The sequence below is a fragment of the Cuculus canorus genome, chromosome 14, assembly GCF_017976375.1.
Source record: "Cuculus canorus isolate bCucCan1 chromosome 14, bCucCan1.pri, whole genome shotgun sequence".
NCBI classification, from domain to species: domain Eukaryota; kingdom Metazoa; phylum Chordata; class Aves; order Cuculiformes; family Cuculidae; genus Cuculus; species Cuculus canorus.
Genome location: NC_071414.1, coordinates 5,186,098 through 5,200,367, shown reverse-complemented (window position 1 = coordinate 5,200,367; position 14,270 = coordinate 5,186,098). Strand labels below are relative to the sequence as shown.

Sequence of the window (14,270 nt, the reverse complement as noted above, 5' to 3'; positions counted from 1 at the left end):
ATTTTATAGAACACATATACACGCTCTTAGACCTTCTTTCTCCCTGTGTTCAGACTATTATTTGTATTACGACATACATTTATACATACACGCAGTGTTTACTGTAATATCACTGCAGCCTTACCAGTATTATGGCACCCAAGACGACAAGAGTCATGAGGGATTCAAAATACCTGCGAGAGCCTGCTTGCCTCTACAGTTGTGAAAAGGACACTGCAATAGCTGAGGTGGGCATCTGTAACCAACAGCTTGAATGTGACCCAAACCATCACGGATTATCACTACAGAACCACCTAACCTGACCCCCAGCCTAACATAGACCACTCTTGAATTCATTTGTGTCTTAATTATGACATCTGCCGAGAAATCCAGTTTGTATCTAGAACCAACAACTCTCGTATAATTACACTGATAAAAAAATGTATGGTCTGAATTTGTTCAGCCACAAAGGCCAGGCCATGAACCTTTTAAAGAAATTTCCATTCTCCTTACAAGTGTTTGTGGGGAAAAAAAGGCAAGAAAAGCTTGCTCTATCTGCCTATCCTTTGTTAAGGCAAATACAACTTTTCTTGAGACCTTCAAGACCTATTCTCAATCCCCCAATGTTTTTTTGTTTCATTTGTAAACCTCTTTCTCATCTCTCAACTTGCTCCTTGAATTCTAAACAACAGAACTGAGTTTAATACTTGGGCACAATACAACGAGATATTACCTGCATTTCGTGTCCTGCTGGATACACCCTACCTATGGATAGCACTGCCCTCTTCGGCAAAGAGCCACTATGAGAGCTCACTGCCCCTCAGACCACTTCACAGAAAACCTCCTTTACTGGAAGGTACTCTCCATCATCCGTAATTTGTTCATACACACATAAATAAAATCCACACTTGGCAACTCTGAAGCACGCACAGTTTGCTGACACAGTGTTTAGCACTGGGCGTGGGAGGCAAATAGCTCAAAGCACAATTCTGAGCACAGGAATAGTTATTCCTGACTTCTCCAATGACCCGCTTTCTCTCTGAAATGTTAGCATGCACTATTCTTAGCATATTCAATGCAATATTAAAGTAGTCAGCCAGCCATAATACCTTCAGGTATTGCTTCAGTATAAAAAGGTTTAGTTAAAGAGAATAGACAGAGAGATACCCTAACTGTCACAGGAGACTTTGGTCAAACTCGTTGGTCAACAGAGCCCTCTCTTTTCAGGTCAGGCACACAAATCCTTTCAAAGTACTTCTTCATGATTTGCTTATGTGCTTCCATGGCATTCCCTCAGCTGCTGCTCATTCAGCCACACAACTTCAGATGATGTCCAACTCCTTGTGTTGAGATTCAACTTTTAGAGGACCCTCAAAACCACAGCTCAGATTTGCTTGGCATGTATGTAACTTTTGCCTGGCTGAAGCCTTCAATTCTTTCAGCCTTTTCATGCTGATCCCAGCCTTTCTGCTCCAGGTGTGCCTCTGAGGGATGTTTCCGCCCAGCTGCTGCACTGCAGTGCCTCCTTACAGGTGACTGATCAGGTTTGATGAGAGATCTCCCACCAAAATGGAGGTAAGGCATGTTAAGACAATTCTTTCATCACATCATTCTTAAACAACGTGAACTATTGTAACCCTTCAGATTTCTAATTTAAGCAATATCCCTATTTTGGCAACCTTTTCCACTTATGATTCATATTATATTTTATTTTCCAGAAGTATTTCCTGCTCTTCTTCAAAAATTCAGTTTGTTTCAATTGCAGTCAAAGATACTGCCTGCATTGCGACGCCAAATGCTTATCGTGTGCTATATACAATTGTGCGTGTCCTACATGGCATGACCAGGGTATAGCGTTTGACAAACTCCTGCTAATAAGCATATGTAGAGTGCAGAAAATATTCAGGTTAAAAAAAAAATAAGCTTAAATTTGATTAAAAGTATTTAAGATTCTGACGTATCTTATCATATGAGCTCTCTGGCCCTTATCCAGACTGCCATTTGAAAAGAAATCCCAATGCCGTTCTTTCCTACCTTATTTGTCTACAAACCCCAAAATAATCTGCAACGTGCTTGTGAAAAGGAGAGAGCGTTTGCATATATACTGGATTCAGTTCCTTTGTAGGTACGTCTTTTCTTGGCTGGGCAAATATATTTCCTCTTGTAAATGTAAAGACTCTGTCTCCTTGTATAGAATTCTGTTTGAAACCACCCAAGAACAGCTCATATAAATAGTGCACAACTAAGCACAATGGGCTCAACATACTATAAGCAAAACTCTTTACCCTGCTAAGCTGAAGTTTTTCAGTTTTTGGCAGAAAGACCATTTTAGTACTCCAATAAATGTACATTCAAGTCATAAGGCTTTTCTCAGCTAAAGATTTACATGGGCCTCCTCTGTATCAGCCACAAAAGTATTTTAAGAGTTTGGAAATTCTAGAAGCTTTCCTCCCGCACTACTCAGCCACTCAAGCTTGATCCTCATTAAATCCCCTGACATGTAATATATTCCAGCGTACAAGAAGCCCTTCATTACTTCTCCATGCTTAGAAGGTAATAAACCCATTTCAAAGGATGGAAGTAGGAACTATTGCAGGTGTTTCCTTACCACTCCGTGCTGAGCCAGGAAGGCTGTGCTAACACAGTTTGAATGAGTCAACGGTACGCTCCAGTAATGAGTTGAGAAAAAGCATTTTAGATTCCAGCTAGGAGGGTTTCTGCTCTTGCAGAAGGTTTGAGAAAGAATTTATCTGAAACGCAGGATGGGCACTGGAGATAGTAATGCCATTTATAACCAACTTCTGCCACCACGGACTTTGCAGGTGACTGCACATCTCCTGAGCTGGGCTAATTGCCATAGATGCACTCTGAAGACTACAACTGAGCCACAGTTTCTTACACAGCCTCTGTTTCTCCACTTGTGAACTGAAGAAAATGAATTTAAACAGCACATTGTTACTCTCATTTTATGTAATAATATGTGGAACTCTGAGATCCCAGGTGAAAGCCATGCCTCAAAAGCTATTTTCCTATCATAATGTAAACAGGAACTATTTTTATTTTCCAAGATTCAGAACACATGCATATGTATATATATGTATGTGAGCATGTGTATTGCAATACTGGTAGCACTAACATCTCTCCAATAAGACAGCCAGGATGCTTTAAAATGGGACTAACTTCTCTGTTAATTGTACATTGATGGAGAAAGTAAATGTGCATTTGGACCCTTGAAGGGACTCCTCAGGCATTCCTGTTCTCCTTTGGCCATGGCTCTTTCTTACCTGTGTAATTAGGAGGGCAGAGACAGACATAGTTGTTGATCCCATCCACACACGTAGAGTTATTCTCGCAGTCATTATCTTCGCAGTCATCTGGGTTTATTTCACACCTCTCCCCCTCGTAGCCAAGGACACAGGAACAGCTTGGAAGAAATAAAAAAAAATTAATAAGAGTTAGAACGGATCTGAAGAGGTAGGAGGTTTGAGGTATAAAACTGAAATTAAAACATATAAAAGTGAGTTGCTGGAGTCAAAATCCCTGCTGTTGTGAAGTACAGAGCACTTTAACCCTATGTATTTGGTGAAGGATGCAGTCTGGTGGTTCATGGGGTCATGTAATTATTTACAAGAGACATAAAAGCATCAGCAGGAGACGACCTCTGTCGTGCATCCTCTTTGCTTTCCTTGTTGATAACCTTAGTCCTGGATTGCAGTAAGCAAGTCCAGAGCAGGAGAATAAAACCTCACCACAATATTCAAATCCTTTGCTTCTCAGTTAATGGTTCTGTATGTGGATATTTGCCTTCCGAGGACTACACAATGATAGGGCGACTTGGCAGCTTTTAGATAGCTCGCTCTCTTTAAAGAACAATGGCTTGAATTGAGTTTACAGACATGAACATTTTCTTCTCATTACCACTTTGTCACTTGTCCAAACAAGAAATGTTGGGTATGATCGCTTTTACAAGTGCAGTAAGGCTTCAGTACTTCCACCGTTCCTCCAACATCTATTTGTAGAAGAGCTGATGATGTATAGATAATTCAACTAAAACACAAACAAATCAAAGCAGAGCTAGAAATGGTTCTGTGAGGATGTGGATACTATTAAAGAATAATTGCCCTAAATATTTTATCTTATGAGACTCTGATGTATGGTCCCTGGAAGGAGTGAAAGAATCTAAGTGGTCGAAGAACAACTTCAATTTTTTTTTTCAGTCTCAGTTTCCTCTCTATATCTGGAAGTTATGGTTGCTAAGAGAACCTTTCTATTTTAAACTAGCTGAAAGTGATGAAGAGGTGGAGGCCACAGTTTCCTAAAAGAGAGTCTAAACACATGTGTTAAGTGCTCCAGTCATTTAGTGGCTTCTAAGATGTCAGCAATGATATTTGAAATACCAGTATTGCCGTTCGCTAGTCACAAAAAGCGTGTGTGTGGAAGGGAAGCTGTGTTGTTTCGTGTTCCAGTCCAAACTACATACTCGCTCAGCTGTTCATTTCCTTTCCCCTGCAAGTTCTGGTGGCAGAAAAGGAACTGGACAATTGTAAAGCACTACTGATTGATGAAGATGGAAAACAGAAAGCACCAGAGCAGTCACACTAATTGCCATCCACTGCTTCCTGAAACCAGGAGAATTTCCAGTAGAAATCGCTGCAGGTTTGTTGTTTTTTTTTCAGCTCAGAAGGACAAAATGGACATGGGGTGGTTTTGCTGCTGTATGTAGGTGTCCTGGAGTTCAGATGGGGAATGACCTGGAGAAATAGGAGATCTTCAGAATGCATGAAGAAATCTTCAGTGCTTTTGGGCTGGTTGCTCTCGGCATGACACGTGCTTCTCTTTCTGCTGTGTGGCACAGACTGAGCAGAATGCGGGGATGGTACAGAGCTCTGCGTCCACCTTCAACAGGTCCTAGGCTGGACCCTGAGGATAAGGTTAGATTCTTTGTGACATGGGCAAACTCAGAAACTGAGGGAACAGCAAAGAGGAAGAAAAAAGCATAGGGAGTCTGTCTTGAGCCACCACAATAGTAAGATCTTCTAGATGGGTATGGAACAGGCGTATTGATCAGGTGCTAACAGTCATCTTCATTCAGTTCTGCAGGGACCATTCACAGGCCATGAGAGTTACAAAACCTTCACCATGAATAACCAAAGCCAAACTGTTCAAATAAATCCCATTTAGGACACCATAAATCAATAGGAAATCATTTCTTTTCCAGTTTCAAGCACATTATTGCTAATGAAATCTGTCCTTTTGCTGGCCCTGCAATGATCCTGAGGATCACAGGAGGTAGATAAGAAAGAAGAGCTAGCACACCATCTTTTGTGGCAAAGCAAGTGTCAGGGAGGGGGGTTAAAGACATCTAATTAAATACAGTGGCACATTCATCATGTCACCCATTTCGATTACAAAACCCCATTTTCAGGGTTTATAACTCAGCCATAAAAATATGCTCCAGGCTGCAACTTGGCATCCAAGGTCTTGGTTTGGGAGCACAAATTTTTCTCTCCATTTAAAGAAAAGCAAAAAGAGCGGCTTTGTGCTGGCTGTTTTTATGTGAATATAACACCATTTTCCTTCCACAAAAGGACTGAGACAGCTTGGATGTATGCAATTAAAAATGACATTATTAAATACTATCACAGTAACAGTTCAACTCAGTAGAGTTACCATTAGTAACAATACATATGGGATTGTTAACACACAATTGCTCAGTATTAGGACACATTCCGTACTGAAGGAAACGTCAGTGTAATTGATGACATTTGGCTACTGGTCCCTATGTATTATAGGGAGTCTTTACATTAATGCTTACGTATGATTTTTTAATTTTGATTCACATTCAAATGTGCCAAACATAAGGACCGATATTAGTGATAAACATACAATTTGGGACCCAGATTGAACCATATGTTGAAAGAGATGCAGTTTGGGACCATTTGTATGTATTTTCCCAGAAAAGGCTTAGAAGAAAAATGAAGTTTGCAGAGTGACTGGAAGGTCATCAAACTTGGGTTCCAGCTGACCGACAGAGAAAATTAATTCCAGAGACAACGATGAAAACTTTGTACTGAATAAATAGCAAAGCAGTGTGAGACAGCGTTTCATCCGGACCGTGGAAACAATGGAGTCATGCAGGACAGAACTATTTACTAAGATGCTGTGATTGCATGAAAGTCCCAAGTCCCTATTCCTTCAGTTTAGTGATTTTCTGTTAGTGTTGGGCTTTTCTAAAAATAACTAAATAAACCTCAAACTATCATTATCCTAATGAAGTTACAAGGGAACATAGAACTTAATGACAGCATCTGGGGGGTAAACTTTTGGAGCTGAAGTATATGGACAATTTGGTAAGTTTACTATATTCAGAAGTATTTTTTTTCCAAGAATTTAATGAAACAGTTTAGCATCTGTTTATTAACACAAGATTACATATAGTGTACCACGTTTCAAAAAAAATCAACTTTTAAATAGAGATAGTAAATTCTTTCAGGAATATTATAGTTTCTTGGTAAAGGAGCTTTTTACATCTACATCCCAAAAATAGCAGCCTTTATGTCTGGAAGTGCAAAGTTTTTCAGAACTAGGCAGAATTAACACTAGGGATTTAACGAGTTCCAAGATTTTACATTTTGGAGGGAACTTAAAGTTTGTAGAAAATGCTAAAAAAAAAACCCAAACAAACCTGCTCAGGAAGACGAAGGGTGTTGTTGACATAGAAAAGTTAAAATAATCCAGGTTATTACAGATAAGGTGGTTACCGGTGGCTAATTGGAACAGAGCTGACAGCTCTGTCTCCTTTGTCAAAGCCTCACTTTACAGGCACGCTAAAAGACCAGGGCATGTCTGATCGATGATTTGATTTTGAAGCAGCTTTTTTGGGAACCTTTTGTCAAAGAAGACTTAGATTAGATTAGATTAGACAATTCAAAGACAGGAAGAACTCAATGCTTGTAATCCCCTGAGATACAGAATGCCACTTAACTATTCTTTAATACCTACCTGAAAAAAGAGAATATGAGAATTACTCAGTATTGAAAAAGTGCAAAACCAAAAGATATTAAGAAGGACTAAGGAACTCCAGCTGAACCCTTGCCCTTCGGCTACCCGCCCAGGACCCGCCGGTAGGACCGTCTGAGCGGCTCAGTCCCCTGCTTCGTCGAGCCCTTGTGGGTACCGGGCACAGTGCGCGAGTCAGGCTGGAATCTCAGCCATAACTGTGAGTTTCCTGGTTTTGCCCAGGGAATATCACCACCTTCACATTATTTAAAAGGTAATTTTCTTGTCTAAGGCTACAGAAATTTGAGAGTTAAACTGCTTGGCATTTCATAGGGAGAGAGAGCTTTGGCTTAAGTTTCCTTTTTACAAGAGTAAAGATTTGACAACTTTGGCAGCAGAGCTTGTGTATGAATATATTTCCCTAGGGACGAGAATATACAGAAGATATAATTTCTTTTACAGGCCACACAACAGAAAAATCCAAGGAGGCCTCTCATGAAAATGTTTTTGACATCCACTTCCTCACAGCATATAATCTAAGGCAATGTTTTCCCATCTTGATGAACACAATTTATACGCACGTAACTCAGACTGCAGCCATCCACTGGAGAAGAGATTTCCCACCATAAAAGCTCCAAACCAACCAAATTCAATTACACTTTATCTTCCTCTTCGCTGACTGTTCTGTCCCCACCCCACATATCTCTAAGACATCCTCATGCCCCGCACTCCTGTTCTGCAGAGCAGCTGGGGGTATGGACTGAATGAACTAAAAACACAAGAGGGAAAACTGAGCAACGCATAAACTGAACATGCAATTTTATGAAGCAAGATTTTGATGAGATATGGTTTTGTGTGTCTTTTATTAGGCCAACTGAAACTATATAAATAACTATAACAGTAGAAATCATCCCTAAAAAGCCTCAAATGTTGTTAAGCAACAAAACCACCCCCACAGTTTTGTAAAGGATCACAAAAAATATGTTCATTCGGAACTGAAGCCTCTGAAATTATAAAATTCAGAAGCAGCTTCCATTTCAGGTCATTAAAAATTTCATACTTTCCACCACAGAACAAAGCTAAAATGCTGAAGAAACTCCCGATTCAAAATATATGCTGAAGCCTTTCATTCCAGCATTATGGATATTATAGAATGTTTTACTAGCACATTTTTAATATTAGCTAGATTTTTGAAAAATGAATACTGAGTGACAGAAAACAGATATTCTAACACAGTACAATTTTGCTTCAGCATGAGCTGGAAAAAGCTATCTAAACAGTATTACATGAGGGTGACCAAATGGGAACCAGAAGACCACCAGACTTTTATTTCTCTCAAGCAGAAACTGAACCTGAACTTTTACTCCAAAAACTTCTAGGCCTGCTAAAATCTGCATCAAGAAGAGGCAGAGAAGATCACAAGTGCAGAGCAGTGGTTTTGTCAAAGTCCAGGGGGGTCCTGTCAAGCAGCACGGCCGTTTGCACACGCCACGATCTGCAGAGCCTCCTCGTCCCATCCCACCACCACGTACCATTATGATCCTCCTGACTTCATCCCCATCAATGTGCACTTTACCACTCTTGTCCTGTGTCCAGCAGGTGCTGGATCTGTTAGCGTAAGGGCGGAATGCTTGAGGATGGGCAGGCAGAAAGAGAAGTTTTGGGTCACATCTTCTGTATTCTGCTTCATCCCACTAATAGGACAAAATGGAAGCTCTATTGTGCCTCATTCCCACAGGAGGGATTTGCAGAGTCAAAAAGAAGCTACAAAGCTGTGCTGGAAATATAAAAGTGATCCTAGCATCGGCAGGGGAACAGGACAGTGTGCTAACCCCTCACTGCACCTAGAGTCACCCAAACTTTCACCTGGACCCTTCCATTTTGAAGAAAACCTCCTGTTTTATGACTTAAAATGATATGGGATTGCTGACTTCGTTAACCAACAGTTAATTTCAGTTGGAACTGTCTTAATCACAGCTGAAACCCAACTGGTTTGACTCCCTGCTTACACCATTTTATAAACCTTGGGATTCTGTGTCTCCCTCCAGCTGCCATAGATAGGAAGAAGCTATAAATAGGAGAAGACAAAGCAGCCGCCTCAGTAACGTATAAAAGCTTTCTGAAGTGAAGTATTGATATATGCAACTGAAACACTGCCATAGTGTATTTACATACAAATTTTGTGCAAGAAATAGCATAAATACCGAGGGCCAAATCTATGAGAATTTCAGCAACTCTTTTCTAAAAGGTCTTCACCTCATCTTGACTGACAACTAGCAGCCAAAGCCCCAAACTTGTATTTTCGTAGCTGTAAAGCGGTGCATGTCGGTATGTCCCAGATACCTCATGAAAACATCTGGGCTTCTCTTGGAGTATCCCCACCTATGCTACACTTTTCTTACATGGGAAAACTGAGGTCCATAATGTCTAGCTGTAAAGGTTATTTTCTTGCCGGCACAATGTTCACTATGTGGCAATCTCTCCATATCTTTTAATTGCTTGTCTACAAGATTCTTCAGTATGAAAACATTTTGCGCATCTGGTTGTCAAGCAACAGGTCCTTACTTTACAAATAAAAAAACCCCCAAACAAACGGTATTTGTGAGTTTGAAATGCCCCAAGGAAAATCAGCATACAGATAACACAACGCAGATCGGGGAAGACTGCTCAAAACAGCTCTTAAAAGCATACTCCATTGTGAGAAAACAAGGAGGCCTGTTTCAGAGAAAACAATGAGTCAGCGATGAAAGCAGATTAATGTTTTTGTTTGGCAAACAGAAGCGTTGCATGAAACAGCTTTTATAAAGTAGCCATTACAGTTCATTATTGCAAAGGAGAAACACCATTTTATCATCTCATTTAAAATAAAACTTTGTGTTACTACCTGAATCCATCTTTATTTGCTTCAGAGAGGTGGCAGGTCCCTCCATTCTGACATGGATTTTGAATGCAAGAATTGATGGGCACACTGCAGTCTCGACCCTATTTGGGAAAATTAAAAGAAATAAGGTTAGTAAGACTGGTGTCATTGAATCAATGTCTCTTACTCCCTTGCCCTGTGTGTGGCAACACGCAGAGGAAGTCTGGGGTCTTCAGTCCTAGGTCATCACACCACCTAATGTTCTTTATTGATGGACAGATACATTCATCACTCAAGTGAGAATCTGGGAACGGCAACTGTTTTAATCAGGGGGACTGTGGGTATCTTGGTATTGTTTCAATTTCAAGATTTTAGTTAACTCTTTCATTTGACTGTTTTAAGGAAACAGCTGGTTTCTTCACTCCTCTAACACACTAGTCTCTAATGTTATATACAATAAAAAGAATTAGTTGTGACCAAAGGTAAGTAAAAGGCCACACACAGTCAGCACAGTCCCACATAGAGTCAGCGCTCATTCAACCGCATTTACCAAGTGCTCGGTTACACGCTGTAAGACCGTACTCACGACCGCTCATTATCAAAATCTAAAGGGAAAAATTCAGTTTTATCATGGGAGCTGAGTTAGAATTTCTGTACGCAAATTCTGTTTGAGATATTATTGCTGAATGAGTTCCCTTCTTAAAGATTGCCCTAAAATACACATCAGTTCCAAATGAAGTTCGTGAGCTTGAACAACCTCTGCTGTTACCAACTGACTTTTTATTGGCTCTTCAAGGTGTAGACATATTTCTCTGATCATTATATTCTGCTGATTAGAACAAGCTATTTGTAAAATTGCCAAATACATGAAAGAGCTCTGTCTCGCTTTTCAGTTACTCACACAGTAGGATGGAATAAAGACACCTGAAACCCTCAGTACTCATGGGAACTGCGCAATTACAGGAGGTTCAAGAGATCTCTCTCCTTTTCCTACTGAAGATCCCATTAGCAGTAGCCCACTGCCGGCTCATCTACTGGAAAGCTGATACATGACTGCAATCAAGATGAGAAAAATATCTGAGGAGATACATTAATTCAGTAAAGGTTACTGGGTTATTTTTTTTTTTTCCCCTTGGTTTAAAACCTGTTATTTACATTGTACTCCAGAGGAATAATAACGGCATGCCTATTTGTAAGTCTCTAAACAAAGAGGGCAGATGCAGCCGGTGACATCAGTTTGTAGCAGCTGTAATTTCTGTGTATCAGTTACACTGAACACTGCCCTACCACTGCCAACTTTACTTGCTGACAAAACTCATCAGCAGTCATTCCTTTCTCTGCTGAATTTGCAATAGCTTCCAACCCTTTTCGGACTCTACATACCTGGTGTGATGTATTGGCGGGGGGGACACCCAGGTGATTCCTATAGTCTCATTTTTTTTACTGTCCATGTTGTCAAAATGAAGCATCTTGATACTTCAGCCATATACCGCATGTGAGAGCAGCAAATGAGAGCTGTTTTTCCACCTAGCTGTGAGACTTTGTTTTTCTCACTTAAGATATACTATTACATTAGAATTAAGATCGGACTTCGAGAAGCCTAACACTGTACTTGGCAGATACCACGCAACAATTTGCTTGCCTCAGGATGAATATAGTGGACATAGAGGGCTACCGAAATATTCAAGAAGATGGAGTAACCACTTTAGAACAAGATACTACAAAAAAATAGGACTTTTCAGTCTGGAGAAAAGAAAACTGAGGGGGGTGATGTGATTGAAGTTTATAAAATCATGGAGGTGGTGAATGTCGAATTTGCCAAATCCCTCAGCAGCAGAGGGACACTTTCTGATGTTATAAGATGAGCCTAACACATACAAAAGAAAATACTTCTTCCAAAGTATGAGCTTCTGGGTTGGTTTTGCCACGGGAGGCTGTGACGTCAGATAAAAATATAGTATGAAAGTCAGTATAAAAGCCATTAGCCAAATTCATCCAAACTATATACGAGAGGCAATAGGTAGACATCAACATGCCTAGCTGGATAATGGTAGGAACTGGGAGAACTGGAGAGGAGTGGTGGCCAGGCTCACGTACTGTCCTCGAGCAGTAAAGATTTGTGGCTGTCCCCACAAGAGCCAGAACGCTACAGTAAAAGCACTACAGACCCATTATGGCATTTCTCATCTTCTGATGTCAGAGTTGTTTGAAAGGCTTATTTGGTTCTCAATGCGGAAAACATTCCCTCTCTTTTTTCCAGAAGAACCCTCAACCAAGACTACACGGTTTTGTGCGTTATAAGGGAACGGATCTCAGGAAAACTACACTAGGATAGGTTTGATCAGTTTGTCTATGGCTCCCTATCTGTTTGGGAAATCTCGCTCTTGAGCAAAGAACATCTTTCTAACCCTTGCCCACCTCTCTCTCTTATATCTTACATTGCTCAGAAGCTCATGCTCAGCTCTCGACTGGTATGTCCTCTTCCAGCAATGCGCCCAGCCTGGAGGTGACAAGACAGCAGGACAAGGACTGTGCTGCTTCTCTGACAGCTCAAGCTCCACTCATGCTTTAAGTACTGTATAAATAATAGCAGCAATCTTACTTTCTTCCTGAAGGGCTTATCTTGGAATTGGTGCAGCCCCAATTAAGCTTAATAAAGGCATTCAAAAACCAAAACCAGCTTATAAGTGGGAACTTTTCTACAGAGTTCATTTGATCTGTGTCTCCACTCATGGTGCTAGGCTCTCCCATTCACACGTCACACAGTTCAGTCCTGCAAATACTACTGAATTCTTCAGTATTTTGTAAGGCAGGACATTGTGTGGTCATTCTACGAGAAGAACGGAGACCTACCATAATTATAGTTTTTTCCAACATCACAGAGGAGCATTGTTACACAAATGGGAGACAAAGCCATATTTTTTGAGGCTCTGTCCCCAGCATTCCCCCAAGGGAGCAGAAGCAGCTTTGCATTTTAAAATTTGTGCAAGTACAAGGAGACAGGGGCATCCTCTTCCTCGGTTGAATCAAAAGAGAAACATTTCCAAAGCACAACAGAAAGCCGTGGCCAAGCCCCTGCCTCACTGTGGGTTCAGTTCCCCAGCACAGCACCGCAGGCAGCACACAAAGACCTCACCCAAGACCTGGCAGAGAGCATTTTTGCTTCATCCATCCTGCATTTGCCAAACAGCCTGTCCTTCTCCATTTGAAATCCTAAGCCCCCGAATGTCTCAGGGAAGAATTGGGAAAGCGCCGAGAGAAGCTCATGCCGGTTTTATTTTGGCACCATGCGGTCCGCAGCACTTCCCGGACGTGAGCCATGCAGCATTAGTGCTGATCCGCTGCCACGTTTCTGCAGCATGGCCTGTGCTTTGTCCATCTGTGTTGTGAATCCTGTCTCTTTACTATGTTATCCTAGTGAAGCTGGAAGATGCCATTTCTTATGTTTCCAAGACCACAAATACTTTTCCTGTGTCTGCGAAGAACTGACTATTCTATAGCTACTTCGCTAACGTCAGTCACTTCTGTTTCATATGAACTATCCATCCCTACATCACTAAAATGTTAAACCCTTTGCAGCTAAGCAGAGCAAGAAGCAAAGCAGAAACCACAGCATCTGTTTTTCTGAAGGTTTCTGTCACAGTTGAACACCATGTAGAACAGCCCCATCACTTCTACTGTAATTACTCAGATTATTTTGAATGTCCTTGTAAAACTTTAATAAAGATAAATGTTAAAATCAGAGCGAGGCATTTGCAGTCTCTCTCATCGGCACATGAAATTTCTCATGACTTAGGCTCAGCTCTCATTTCTGTACTGAATGTGGCTGAATTATTGGCTTCTTGGGCCCCAGGCACCATGGAAACAGATTAGTACGTGCTGCTGAATCAGACTTAATTACAACACTAAGTTGCTATGTGGCTTTAGGAAAATTAAAAGTCTCTCTGACTTAGTTTACTCGTCGTAATAAATGGGCAAACAGCATTTAATCCTTCTCTGAGGATTATCTCCTTTGACTTGACTTTATCAATCCCACGTTGAAAGCCCACAAAACAAGTACAGTTTAACACCAAAGACTATGAAAAACAAAGAGCTCTGAAAGGAGAGAAGCTGCAGAAAATATTGGTACTAATAAATCTACAGCAAAGCGAGGTAATTTTATTTCTGTATAGGACTGTCACTACCGAGAAGAGCCTAAAGACATTCTAGAAACATCTTTCAAATGAATAATGCAGTTCTCTGGTCTCAATTTACAGTAAGACTGTTCTTACTGGAAAAATGGAATTGCTGTCAAGCATCGCTAAAATTAATTTATCTGCGAGTTGGGAAAAACTCTGAATTACACTCCTTGGAAATAACTGTTGCTACAAAGGAGGATATTGAATATTTGCTTCAAGACTAAAGAGCCTTTTCATGAAGTCTGAATCAGAAA

The 14,270-nt window shown here is 40.7% G+C and overlaps 1 protein-coding gene across 2 annotated transcripts in view; it reads right to left on the bottom strand.

The window, feature by feature from the left end:
• SLIT3 (slit guidance ligand 3) overlaps positions 1 to 14,270 on the bottom strand; it is a 518,194-nt gene that overhangs the window by 54,412 nt on the left and 449,512 nt on the right. For both annotated transcript variants that reach the window (XM_009570808.2, XM_054079464.1), the window contains 2 exons: positions 9,863 to 9,960; positions 3,264 to 3,403 (listed from right to left, as the gene is read on the bottom strand). In XM_009570808.2, the coding sequence (XP_009569103.2) occupies positions 3,264 to 3,403; positions 9,863 to 9,960 (238 nt within the window). The remainder of the gene's footprint in view (positions 1 to 3,263; positions 3,404 to 9,862; positions 9,961 to 14,270) is intronic.